The sequence below is a fragment of the Diabrotica virgifera genome, chromosome 1, assembly GCF_917563875.1.
Source record: "Diabrotica virgifera virgifera chromosome 1, PGI_DIABVI_V3a".
In the NCBI taxonomy this organism is placed as follows: domain Eukaryota; kingdom Metazoa; phylum Arthropoda; class Insecta; order Coleoptera; family Chrysomelidae; genus Diabrotica; species Diabrotica virgifera.
In genome coordinates, this window is record NC_065443.1 from 60921950 (window position 1) to 60937047 (window position 15098).

The 15098-nt window shown below is 32.6% G+C and overlaps 1 protein-coding gene across 2 annotated transcripts in view; it reads left to right on the forward strand.

The window, feature by feature from the left end:
- Positions 1-15098, forward strand: part of LOC114335022 (nucleoside diphosphate phosphatase ENTPD5) — a 63455-nt gene that overhangs the window by 15705 nt on the left and 32652 nt on the right. For both annotated transcript variants that reach the window (XM_050656699.1, XM_050656705.1), the window contains exons 4-5: positions 399-478; positions 6832-7087. In XM_050656699.1, the coding sequence (XP_050512656.1) occupies positions 399-478; positions 6832-7087 (336 nt within the window). The remainder of the gene's footprint in view (positions 1-398; positions 479-6831; positions 7088-15098) is intronic.

A 15098-nucleotide genomic window follows, 5' to 3' on the forward strand; every position in this document is an offset into this window, starting at 1 on the left:
TCATTCGTCATATAATGGCTTTTTAATACATATAAGCAATAGCAAAATTTTGCTAGATGTGAACTTTTGCACACTTCGTATAGCGCAAAGGGCAGAAAACTATATTATTAGATCGTTTTCGTTAACGGCCATCAAAGTAGATGCCACCTTTGTACGCTAACCACTTGAATGGAAAAAAAATCAGGAGACATTTGCTGGCCTGCCGTGTTTGATTTTATATTCAGCCTGAGGGTCTGATGAAGGTATAGGAGCCTGAAATGACGTCATAACAGTCTGTTGATTATCAATTGGAATACGAGAGGTTGACGAATTGTTCTCCTTCGTCATATATTGGGCAATAGCAAACTTTTGCTAGAAGATATGAACTTTTGCATATATAACATATTAATATATTTTAGGAAATCATTTAATATTAGATAAGGAACTATTTGAATATACAAAACCGGGGCTGTCTTCATTTGCTAAAGAACCCAAAAATGTAAGTAAATCATATAAATATATAATAGGTTTAGAACATCTTTCGACATTGTATAATACTCAATTCGTGCCTGTTATCCATTGTCCTTCTCCACTCCAAGTTCTTTGAGCTCATTGACTTTCTTATTCCCTCCATCTTTTCATATTCCATCATCCTTATTTTTTCGGTCTTGCTCTCTTCTTTCTGCTATAGGTGTCTATATAAGAATTTGTTTTGGGGGATTTTTGGTTTTCAATTCATTTTAAATGTCGGTACCATATGAGCTGCTTTATTTGTATATTGTCCACTACCTATTCTACAGTATGTCCCTGTAAGTTGTATCCATATGGAAAACTTTTTTATTATTAATTTTACGAAAAAAAGTTATTCTTTATAAAAAGCTCTGCATGGTCCAAAACCTACGATTTAACCATCGAATATCAAATTTTTTGAATATTATACGAGGTATGTCAAAAAGTTTGAATTTCACTCAAGAGTAAAGTAGCTTTATTTTTCACAATATTGAAAATTGCTATTATGAAAAGTTGTTTGGAATTAAAAACTGTATTCTAGTATGCAATTACATCCTTCTAATTAAAATTTTTTTTTTTGAAAAATTATGGATAACTAACATTATTTTCAGTTATTTTAATTCAGATAACTGTTTTATTATTAATTTTACGAAAAAAAGTGATTCTTAATAAAAAGTTCTGCATGGTCTAAAATCTAAAATACAACCATCTTTTGTCAAATTTTATCAATTTTTTACGAGGTATGTCAAAAAATATGAATTTCGCTCAAGAGTAAAATATGTTTATTTTTCACAATATCGAAAATTGTTATTAAGTTATTTAGAATTAAAATCTATGTTTCAGTATATGTAATTACATCCTTCTAATTGAAATATTCTGAACTATAAAGGTACTTTACTTTTGATCTAAATTTATCTTTTTTGACATACCTCGTATAAAATTGATAAAATTTGATATAAGATGATTGTATTTTAAGTTTTATTTTAGACCATCCAGAACTTTTTATTAAGAATCACTTTTTTTCGTGAAATTAATAATAAAAGAGTTATCAGAATTGAAATAACTGAAAAAATAATGATAGTTATCCATAATTTCTCAAAAAAAATTTTTTTTCAATTAGAAGGATGTAATTACATATTAGAATATAGTTTTTAATTTCAAACAACTTTTCATAATAGCCATTTCCAATATTACGAAAAATAAAGCTACTTTACTCTTGAGTGAAATTCAAACTTTTTGACATACCTCGTATAATATTCAAAAAATTTGATATTTGATGATTAAATCGTAGGTTTTGGACCATGCAGAGCTTTTTATAAAGAATCACTTTTTTTCGTAAAATTAATAATAAAAAAGTTTTCCATATGGATACAACTTACAGGGACATACTGTATATTAGTCCTAAAACTGCTCAGTGTTTACCTCATTGCATTCATTTCGTGGTTCCTATCTTCTGTTTCTTTCCTTTTGCTGCCACGTTTCTATCTTTGCTGAGGTTATAATTGCATGTTTTTTATCATAGTTTCATAAATATTAAACTTCCACTTCTTCGTTATATGTATTCTAGAAAATGTTCTTTTTTTCGACATTTTTTTCCACACTTATTTTTCTCTACTGAAATTTGTTCTTCTGACATCTTTTCTTTTCGATATACTTCAGTCTGTCTTTTATAAAATATCTTTTTTTCTTCAAGTATGTTCTCTGTTTTATCTTAAGTATGCTTAAGTAAATCATTTTTCCCTGTATTCGCATTTAGAATATTTTTAATAAGAATGAATATAGGGAGAGGTTCTTTTACTCTTATTAAGAAACTCTGATTATAGTATACGGGATCCGAATATAGGTCGACCTGCACCCATCTGCTTTCCGGATGAAACATTTTTTTAATTAAATTTTGTACATAGACAAATACGACTTGCATGGGTTGCCTATCAAAATCGTGTCACAGCTATCCTTAAGGGGGGAGCGTAGGGGTTGAAATCAATATTTCAAGCACATTTTTTTTTTGAAAGTATGGTAGAATTATTTTATTTTTAAATTAAATAAACACATTCAGTACAATTCATAGATATTATTCAAGAAAAGATTCAAGGAAAAATATTGAAAAATAAGCCAACGGTGGCAAATTTTTAAAGACGCCTCAAAAAACAATGAGTTTTGCGGTGGACATCAGAACTCATCATTGGATCATTTATTTATTAAGCGCAACAGGCCTTGTAGGCCTAGGGCTAAAATTTTTACATTTCTGATTACATAAATAATATAGTAAATAACTTAATATAACTTACATAACTTATAAATTTTATTTAAATACACTTCAGTCTTTTTATACACTCCTTCACAACCTCTCTCCATCTCCTTCTGTCCAATGCTATTTCTTTCCATCTCTCAATGTTACTTTTCTTCAAGTCTTCATATACACTGTCCTTCCATCTTTTCCTTGGCCTGCCTTTCCTCCTCTTTTGTATTGGTCTTCGTGAAAGTACCATCTTTGGCATTCGTTTACTTCCCATTCTCTCTATGTGCCCCAAGTATCGTATTCTCTGTGCTTTGATCGTCGTCGTAATCGTTGGCTCTTGATATAGTTCTTCCAATTCTTTATTGGTTCTTCTTCTCCACTGACCTTCTATTTTCACACCTCCATATATTGCTCTTTGCATTTTTCTCTCCCATCTTTCTAACAGGTCTGTTTCTGACTTTTTGAGCACCCATGTTTCGCTTGCGTATGTTACTGTAGGTCTGATAACAGTCTTATAAATTCTTATTTTTGTTTTTCTTGATACGTATTTGGATTTCAATAATGTGCGTAATGCTCCATATTTTTTATTTCCTTTAGCTATTCTTGCCTTTATCTCCCCTTCTTCATGACCATTTTCATCTATTTTGGCTCCCAGGTAAATAATTTCTTTGGCTCTTTTAAACGAGTATGTTTTGTCTCCATCTATTTGTACTATGATGTTATTCTCTTTTTCTTTTTGGATCTCTCCCATTATCATATATTTTGTCTTTTCTTCATTTATTTTAAGTCCGAATTTTTTGGCTTCTGTTATTATGTTTTTCATTAACTTTTGTAGTTCTTTTTTGCTTGTTGCTAATAGCGTCAGATCATCTGCAAATGCTATGCATTGGTGGCCGTTTTTAAATATCGTTTCTTGCATGTTTATTCTGCTTTTCCTGATTATTCCTTCCAATGTTAGATTGAATGCCATTGTTGATAGTGGGTCTGCTTGTCGTAATCTTCCTTGGTTTCAAACTTTTTGGATGTATACCCTTTCCAAGCTATTTCGTTTGTTGTGTTTTCCATCGTCATCTTTATCATCCTGACAATTTTACTTGGTATCCCCAATTCTTTCATCAGTTCGTACATCTGCTGTCTATTTACTGTGTCGTAAGCCTGCTTAAAGTCTATGAACAAAGCCTGTAGTACTGTTTTATGTTCGTAACAGGTAGTCTGTATTTCTTTTAAGGCAAATATTTGGTCAGTCGTTGATCTGTTGTTTCTAAAACCTGCCTGGTATTCCCCCAGTATTTTTTCCGAACAATGTCTTAGCCTTTTTCTTATACTTATCATTGGATCATGGCAAACAAAAAATATTTTATTAGCTTATGAGTTTCTCGAGGTAATGCTGTCGAGTTTTTTTAGTTTTATCTACTTTTGACTTTTTATATCACTCAGAAGTCAAAACAACGATTTTTTTTTGCAAAAAGGGTGAAAATCAATATATTTATTATTGGTAAACAAAAAATAAGCATAAAACAAAAAATATCTCGACAGCATTACGTCAAGGAATGTCTAAAGAAAATATATACAAAATTCCAGTTGGGCCGGTCAAGTAGTTTTTGAGTTACAATGTCTACAGCTTTTGAAAAAGCAGTTTTGAGGAAAACGCGTTTAAAGTATTGTCAACTTTTATTTTCAATTTTTTTTATCTGTCAAATTGTAAAGTGATGTACACCGAAATATGGTTTTGAATCGGGGAGTAAGTTACAAAAGAAAATGAGAACAGCTGTTGACGGTTTTTCACTACGCTCAAGCGCTCTGTCGCGAACTTGCTACAAAGCGAGTCGAAGGTAGGGAGGTAGTGTTGAATATCCCTATCTTCGACTCGCTTTGCAGCATGTTCGCACCAGCGCGCTTGAACGCAGAGAATAACGGTCAACAGCTGTTCTCATTTTCTTTTGCAAATTACTTCGTGATTCAAAAGCATATTCCGGTGTCATCAATTTACGATTTGACAGACAAAAAAGAAATTGAAAATAAAAGTTGACAATACTCTTTAAATGCGTTTTCCTCAAAACAGCTTTTTTCAAAGGCTGTAGACATTGTAATTCAAAAACTACTTGACCGACCCACCTGGAATTTTGTATATAATATTAGACATTCCTTGAGGAAGCGCTGTCGAGATATTTTTTGTTTATGCTTATTTTTTGTTTAACAATAATAAATATGTTGATTTTCACCCTTTTTTGCAAAAAAAATCGTTGTTTTGACTTTTGAGTGATATCAAAAAGTCAAAAGTCGATAAAACTAAAACTTCGACAGCGTTACCTCAAGAAACTCATAAGCTAATAAAATATTTTTGAACTTTTTGTTTACCATGATCTAATGATGAGTTCTGATCTGATGTCCACCGCAAAATTCATTATATTTTGAGGTGTCTTTCTACCATACTTAGAAAAAAATTTGCTTGAAATATTGATTTCAACCGGTACGCCCCCCCCCCCTTAACCCGGCACTTGTCACGTGGGGTGTTACCAGCACCCCATAACACATTTTCATCAAATATTTGGTATTTCAAGTTTGTTGTCCAATATCAAACATTCATTATTCATATCCGATATTGAACAGTATATTTTTATCACCCCGTATATCACATGAGCCAATTTGTTATGGTATAATACATGTACGGGTTTCTAATTTAGTTCACGAATTGTAAATTGTAAACAATAATTCGGGCAATTGCATTATTTAATTTGATGATCAAATATATTTCTTTGTTCTCAATATTTGTAAATATACTCAGCGCGTGGCTTGACACCAATACTAAGTGCCACCGCTGAGAAATAATACACATTTTAGAATCATTCTCAAGAATCACTTCAACCAGGCCAGAGGTGCCTTTAACTTCAATCACTATGTAGTATCATTAGAGTCTTCAACTGAAACGCGAATAAGTCATAAGTCGTTACTCAAAGTTCTTCCGGGGTAACCACCCTTAGTGTAGGTCTCATTAATAAATTCTCGCATTACTATTTGGTGTTTCCATTCTCTCTGAAGAACATCCTCCACTAAGCCCCACGAAATTTATACATGGTCCTTCGAGCCGGATAACCGTGCTGTGCGTCATAGTAGCTTTCTATAATATTATATAGCATAGATCTGTTTGCATTTGTAGTGGTTATTTAGTGTCATTCTGAACTTGTATCTCTGAAGTCGAATCGGGGTGTTTAAGTTATAAATTTTTTTGTGTTTTTTATAAACAGGTCAGATTTACATTTTTTTATTGTAAAAACTTATTTAAATTATTAATATAGTCTCTATACTCAATAAATCTTAATTTTTTAGATATTTTACTTCACTTAATTTATTATGGGTTGGTACCTGCTAATTAGCTTATAACACCTTTTTAATTTTATTTTTTAACTTTTATAATATATTAGTAGGTAGCTAATAAGTTAATAAATCATGTTCTTTTTTATAGACTTGTGTAACTCAACACATTATTTTGTTTATAAACAAGTAGATCACAGAAAATTTTTAAGGGGTGCTGTGAGCACCCCACGTGGCAGTTGACGCCTTGCAAAGCCACGTGGCAGGTGCCGGGTTAAGGATAGCTATGACACGATTTTGATAGGCAACCCATGCAAGTCCTTTTTGTCTATGTATTAAATTTAATAAAAAAATGTTTCATCCGGAAAGAAGATGGGTGCAGCTCGACCTATATTTGGATCTTAGACTATTAAGATTTAACAACTCATTAACTAAGGGTTTTAGTTGATGTTCTCACTAAATATGTCGACAAATTTCTTATAACTATTTTAATTTATTTTCTTCGTTATCCATGGTGTGTCTCTTAGTTTAGTCTACCATTTATCGAATTTCATTTAGTTCCTTTCTTTAGGTTCCTTCATTTAGTTCCTGCTTACTTACGCATTTTGGCTATTTTTGTTTGTCTTATTTTTCTAGTTATTCTTTAACAGTTCTTAGTAACCTTCTTTTGTCAGCCCCTTTTACCTGTAAAAAGCAGTTTTCTGGTATTTTATATATAATACATTGTTATATTTTGTATGTTTAATATCTTACCTAATTAATATAATTAACATAATAACATTAATTTTCAGGGTGCTCAAACTATAGCCAAACTTTTAGAGCACGCCAAACAGGAGATTCCTGACGAGTATTGGTCCAAAACGCCCCTAGTCTTAAAAGCAACGGCAGGATTGAGGATGCTGCCTCTCCATCAAGCAGAAAAGTTACTGGAATCGGTGAAAGATGTGTTCAAAACGATGCCATTTTTGACAAATGAAAATGCTGTAGAAATTATGGACGGTACTGATGAAGGAGTGTTTTCGTGGTTTACTGTCAACTTTTTATTGGGTAAGTTCTATTTTAATCATTCAAATTAACCATTCAATAACATAAAAATAAAATAAAAAATGTGTCGTGTATGAGCGAAATCCAGATCGGCGGCAACTGAATACGAAAGCTTTTCAAAATGCAATGGATCTATATATTCAACCGTAATGGTTCAGTGTTATATAAGACTAAAAAAACACAACGGTTGCAACAGAAGAAACATCCATTAAACTTTTTACTGGCCGTTACAGAGGAGGTATTCTCATACAACTGTCCGAAATATTTCAAGGGAGCAAGACATTAGTTACGGATCTATTCAGAAAAGTCTATCGAGACACCACATGCACCCATACCACATTCAGCCACACTTAACTGCCAATGATGGGTAGCTTTATGTGAATGGCCACAACAAAAATTATTGTACAAAGAAATCTTTTCGATTTTGTTTTATACGGAGATGAAGCAACGTTTTCCAAAAACGGATGAGTCAATCGGCATATCTTCCACTATATTCTGGGCTAATTAGCAAATACAAGGAATAGCTATTTGTATAACAAGGGAGGAAAGTGCTACTTTTCCTCCCGAGAATGAAGAGTAATCATTCAAGGGAGGAAAAGGCATTTTACTCCCATGTTATACATATGGTTTTTCCACCTTCCTCAAATAACAAGTCATTTTTTCATTTTTACTTAATTTATTTATGTAACTAACCAACAAAATTTATTAGAACTAAAACTAACAAGTACGTACAATATAACTGTCAACTGTCAAATATAAGTCAAATTAATAATGTAAACATTGTTAAATCAAAATAACAATTTACTGTAAAATGTATAGAAACTTACGTAATAGAAAATAGATATTGTACAGGGCGTCAATAAGTTACATTTCATGAATGAAATACCATGACGTCACTTTTACTTTTCGTCCCTAGGAAGGAAAAATATTTTCCTCCCTAGGGATGAAAAGTACAACTTTGCTCCATACAATCAGGTCCGGAAAAGTATACTTTCGGTAGAGGTAGGTGGAAAAAGTTATTTACCAGCAAGTTTATTGCTGGAATCGAATCTTATGATTGTATATATTAATAATATAGGTATGTTAAGTCCGCAGATAGTGTACTACTATTTTTATAAACAAAATGGCGCCCGAAAATCGTGTTTTTTTCAATTTTTGCTCTATAACTCCAAAGATTTTAACTTTACACTAAAAACACCCAAATAAAAATTAAATTCTGCATAGAGACTTGTTTTTTCCGATTTACTTCGACGAAAATTTTCCCCAGAAAATGCGAGTTTTTCCAAAAAAAAATGTTTAATTTTCAACTAAAATTTTAGATAAGTAATTGTTTATTAATAATTAAATAACTTGGTGATATGAAAGCCCTTTTCGTATAGATTATAATTCCTGAAACAGATGGAAATTGAATGAACAGTTTAGCAACAATTGAATTGTTAATTAAAAATTTACGGTCGCTATAATAACCACAATAATTACGAAATATAAGAATAACTATAATTTTTGTATAAAAAGACACTATACATATGTAATGTACTTTACAGAATTGAAATTGGACTATTTAAGCGGCCTCAGGAATATTTTAAAATTATAAACAATTTTTTAGCTTATAAACAAATAGAATATCTCGGGAAATATTGAATTAAATTAAATCATGAAAACGGTATTGGAAAAAAAGCGGCAAGACGCTTCTTTTAAAAGAAAAAACGTTTTTGTAATGAGCGGTTTCTGAGATACAACCGGTCAAAGTTGACCGGCATTTACGGCAAAGATATAAACAATAGGACCATAATTTTCGAACCGTCACCTTTTTATTTCGGTCCTCTTTCTTCTCACCAATTTTCATATCTTTAAAATGCTCATAACATATAATATTATAATAAAAACTATCGATATTACGAGTTAAAATTGCCAAAAATAGCAAAATTCCAATCAAAAATTAGGTTGGTGAAAATGTAATCTCAAACTTCAAAATCGGTGTACGACGTTTAAAAAATGCATTTTCTCGGCTTCCCATTGAGCAATTTTCTTCATTATTTTTTTGTTCCCAAGTAACTCGAGTAGAGCCATCTAACTAACGCATTATTAAATGTCAAAGTTGCTTTTGTTTTGTTATAATAAATTAATTTATTTATTATAACACATTTTTTAAATTTGTTTAAATAAAGATTGTTTAAATAATTATACAGCTTTCAAATGAGACAATGCTTAACGTTAAAAGGTACACTTGAAAGGTACATTTATCTAAAAAAAGTCTACAACTGGAAAAAATATGTAGTTTTCTTTTCATATAAATAAATTAATCTATTATAACAAAACAAAAGCAAGTTTGACATTTAATAATGCGTTAGTTAGATGGCTCTACTCGAGTTACTTGGGAACAAAAACAGAATGAAGAAAATTGCTCCATGGGAAGCCGAGAAAATGCATTTTGTTAACGTACACCGATTTTAACTTTAAGATTACATTTTCTCCAACCTGATTTTTGATTGGAATTTTGCTATTTTTGGCAATTTTCAATCGTAATATCCATAGTTTTTATTATAATAATATATGTTATGAGTATTTTAAAGATATGAAAATTGGTGTGAAGAAAGAGGACCGAAATAAAAAGTTGATGGTTTGAAAATTATGATCCTATTTTTATATCTCTGCCGTAAATGCCGGTCAACTTTGACTGGTTGTATCTCAGGAACCACTCATCACAATTAAACGGTTTTTCTTTTAAAAGCGTTATTTTCCAATGCCGTTTTCATAATTTAATTTAATTTAATATTTACCGAGATGTTCTATTTGTTTATAAGCCAAAAAATTGTTTATAATTTTAAAATATTCCTGAGGCCGGCCGCTTAAATAGTCCAATTTCAATTCTGTAAAGTACATTAGATAGGTACAGTGTCGTTTTATACAAAAATCATAGTTGTTCTTATGCATCATAATTATTGTGGTTATTATAGCGACCGTAAATTTTTAATTAACAATTCAATTGTTGCTAAACTGTTTATTCAATTTCCATCGGCTTCTGGAATTATAATCTATACGAAAAGGGCTTTCATATCACCAAGTTATTTAATTATTGATAAAAAATTACTTATCTAAAATTTTAGTTGAAAATTAAAGATTTTGTTGGAAACCCCGCATTTTCCGGGGAAAATTTTCGTCGAAGTAAATCGGGAAAAACACGTCTCTATGCAGAATGTAATTACGGTGAATTTTTATTTGGTTGTTTTTGGTGTAAAGTTAAAATCTTTGGAGTTATAGAGCAAGAATTGAAAAAAACATGATTTTCGGGCGCCATTTTGTTTATAAAAAAAAGTAGCACACTATCTGCGGACTTTGCATACCTATATTATTAATATATACAATCATAAGATGCGATTCCAGCAATAAAATTGCTGGTAAATAACTTTTTGCAAAAATGGCCTATTCTTCGATAATCTGCCCAGACTACTATAGTACTTTTCAACGCTTCTCATTTGTTTCGAGCTTCTGTCATATGTCGTATAATCCGTATATAATAGTAATATACGATATATGACAGAAGCTCGAAACAAATGAGAAGCGTTGAAAAGTACTATTACTCCACAACAAATCCGTACCACATAACTACGTAGAGTCAAACTAGGTGGTCTTTAAAGGTTTCAGGTAGTATTTTAGGTAATTATGTAATGGGCCCTTTCTTCTCCGAGGAAACGGTATCCAGAGAGATTTATTTAGACTTTTTAGTAAATCATTTACCTATTTACTTAAAAACGTGTCATTCATCATCCGCAAAATAATTTCTTCTCCTCTTCTTCTTCTTATACTTGTTTATTGTAGATCTGTCGATCTGTTAATTCCGTCGTTGAAGTATTTCTTGAGAGGTAGACTGCCAGCTATCTCTCCATCTTTTTGGTGGTCTCCCCGGTGGACGCTTGCCTGCTGGTTTTCCTTCTAGAGCAATTCTTGGTAATCTGTGCTCCTCCATTCTTTTTGCATGACTGAACCATTCTCTTCGTCTTTGCCTGCCCCATCTGACTACATCTTGCATGCCACATTGTTCCCTGATGATGTTCTTATCTCTTCTTGTCTTCCCTGCTATTGCTCTTAGTGTCTTCATTTCGGCTGTTTGTAGCATGCTTTTGGTTTTATTGGTGTCTTCTTTTGATTCAATGCCATAGGTCATAACAGGTCTGATGCAAGTTTTATAAATTCTAACTTTGCTGCGTTATTCCAGACCACATCTCTCAAACATCCGGACAAGACAGCGGCCTTGTTAATTTGTCTTCTTAGGTCTCTGGCTGGGTCATGATAACTTGATAACTATACACCTAGATATTTGAACTGGTTTGGCTGTTCTATGGGTTTCCCCTCTACCACGAGCTTGCATCTAATTGGGTCTTTCGCAAATGTGAACAGCCGTAGCGCAACGGCATGACAACTGCTCTCATAAGCCAGAGCGCCTGGGTTCGAGCCCCAGCACAGACAATCCATTTTTCATTTCTAAAAATGATACGAGCTGTTCACCGTGCCTCGGAGAGTACGTTAAGCCGTCGGTCCCCCTGGGCTAGTGTTAACATCGACACTAGTTACTTGAAACAGGGTTAAAAATGTAAATGGCGCCGGAACCTGTCCGAAAGGATCTGCCCGGCAAAAATGCCATAGGATATTTTATTTCGCAATGGTAATGCATTTTGTTTTCTGCGTGGATATGTTCATGTTGAGTCGTCGACATGCTTGATAGAATCGATAAAGTTGTCTTTGTAGGTCATCCTCGTCCTCTGCAATCAGAGCTGCATCATCCGCATAGCACACTATACTCTATACTGATACTGATTCTACTGTGGCCGAGCCTGTATCCTAGTTGTAGCGTTTCCACATCTTCTATTATTTCATCCATTAGCATATTGAATAGAAATGGACTGAGGCTGTCACCCTGCCTGATTCCTCCTGGTGTTGGTATGTTGGCCGTAGTGGTGTCGTTTGTTTTAATTTTTAATTTTAAAAATAATTTTTAAAAATAATTTCTACTTTCATAAATCCGACCGAGTAACTTTCCCGAGCAAATTCCTAAGCAATCCCGGGTATAATGCATTGACAATATGTTTTAACCACCGAAAACTTGTACCCAGGAAATCCCGGATAGCAAATATTCAAAAGGTGTGGTTTTACCTACTTATAAAAATTTCGAAGTTGTATTCTTTATTTCCCACATTAGTGGGTGCAGAAGAATTAAAGGAGAAAAATATAGTCAGATATACATAAAATCTCTTCGCTTAGAATGGATAGGACATATTCAAAGACGCCCACACTCAGATATGTTGAGAAGGAGAGCCTACTATGGCCCAGGTGTAGAGGAAGGCATAGAAGAAGATGGCTGGACGATGTAGAAAAAGATATCAGAGAAATGAATGTTAAAGACTGGAAACTTCAGTGCAAGGACAGGTAGATATGGAAAAGAGTCACGGCAGTAGCAAAGACGCACAGCAAGTTATAAATGGCATAGAGGAGTAATCCACCTCACCCAAGAATAGGATTTTGAGCCACGGTGTTAACTATAATATCTAGGGATTGTAATGCTTTATAATGATTATATGATGATATATATATAATATTTATATTATGTATGAATACTCAAGCTTTAAACTAACGTGACATCAAGTTTAAAATAACTAATGGTTGTAATAAAAAAATAGCAATCAACATCACTCACTGAAAGCAATTTTATGATGTATAAATATGGAAAACAATAGTTCTACAACTATAATTGGTTATATCTGTACCCCGGAGGTAAAGGACACTATGTCCATTTTTATCGAAATTGGGATTATTACACTTTTGAATAGCTCTACACAGAGGTAAACCACACTATGTCCAGAGACAATTTCACGGAAAGTTACCGACTTTTTAAGAGACACCACGTCCACTTCCAGTCAGAGGTAAACAACACCATGTGGACTTGGTGTTGCTTACCTCTACTAAATGTGCGCACTGTTATTTACCATCTGGACATAGTGCTTAAAAATAATAAACTACACTACCATTTTACAGTGAACAATCAGCGATTGAAGGAGTGTAAGGTTATGTTTTCAAACAAACTTTGTAAATCTAATTTAGTAGTAGTGAATATGTTGAAAAATATTGAGCCGGGAGGTTTAATAAAAGCTGATCAAAGAGGTAGACATAGGCCAATAAATAAAAGTATTACCGAAGACATAACATAACATAACATAACATTAACTTATACATTATCAATTCCTTCCCAACGTACGAGAGTCATTATTCCAGAGAAAGGAGCGATAGAAATTATCTGGGAACAGAACTTACAATAAAAATGATGCATCAATTGTACATTGATGAATGCAATAATTAAAGACAAGTGGACAAAACTAAAAGTAAAAGAGTGGTTATACGCAGATATTGTTTACATTATGTATATGATGCAGGTGACTCCTCTGTACAATGTATGATGTGGGACGAATTGAAAGGGGCATGCGGTGTAAATAAAAAAATTGTCCCGTCAATTTGAAAATGGGCTGACAATACAATTCCAGGTAGTCAAGAGTCAAGTAGAGGACATCACTCTGTGAATCAGAAACTGTTATAGCCCAAATAAAAATATAAGTGCTACTTTTGGATACTGCCTACGTACCCTTTCAAATAAAGACAATCACAAAAAAGTTTTTAGTGAAAGGGCACATACATATCGAAGCAGACAGTGTTCAGGCTTTAATCGAGAGAAAATGAAAGAAACTCTAAAATTTGACCATTTTAACACCATGGGACTGGCAAGAGCCTAGTTAGGCAAACATCAGCATGAACTTGCAGATTTCAAAAACTTCAAAAAATGCTGTTAGATAAGAAACCGTCACCTAATCCTCCTTTTGTAAGTACAAAAAATAATGTTAACAAAGAGCTTGTTCTGCTGTCAACATGTGTTTTCCTACAAGTCCAACACATTGGAAAGCTTTTTTATAAAACCGATTTCAATGATAAAAATATGTATGAGGTGGATTTCATGAGGTATAGAACAGTGGCGGCTCGTGATTTTTACAATATGGGAGACTATACCTAACTGTAAAATATCTAGACAAATTTGCACTAGCAAAAAATGCGCCAAGAAATGTAATGTAAGTCCCCATTTTTTGACCATTTTTTATTTACATTTCATAATATCATCATAATTAATAATTTCATGATATCATATCATTTTAAAAATAGTTAGTGTAATTGTAAAGGTTTAATACCAAAGTTTGTGTCGTTTATTTGCAGGGCCTATTTTACCACTAGGGTGAGGCCCCTGCCTCGGGCCCGCATTTTAATGGGGCCCGAAAAGATCACTTAAAGAATATTTTTATTGAAAAAACAAAATAAATTTTCAAAATTATTTCATTTTACGAACAGGATAAGTGATAAATGATAACAAATTAGGTTAGAGTATATTCATAAACCATAAACCGTTCTTATCATAAAACTGCACTAAGAGTAGGTAGATTGCCTTGTCGGTAGCAATAACAATAAGCAAAATTTAGACACCACTCCGAAGTATTAACAAGAGGTAGGATTAACAAGAGGCATTCTTTATTTATAGCATATTATATATTTCTATATTATAGGCATTCTATATTTATTTATAATAAGAGGCATTCTTTATATCTTTATTTATAGGTCCATGACAAGAGGTATCGGCACGTATTGTCATAATATTTATTCGAAATGCACTTTTAATATTTAGTTTGATGTTTAATGCCGTTTTCTGAAAACCTATAAAAGGTATTCCGTTAGTCGTTTTATTAAATTTCTTTTAACACTTATTTTTCTTAATTAAGTAATCGTTTTGTTATTACCATGAGTTACAAATATTTAAGTGGCAGTGAAAAACGAAAAAAGCAAAAATTAAGAGAACAGGAACGACAGGCACAGAGAGATGGCATATTATCATATTTTACACCCCACAACATTGCACAAAAAGGAAGTTCGTCCTTCCATCCTGTACTTCTTCTTCTACGGAACTACAGCCCAAATTTACCCTTGG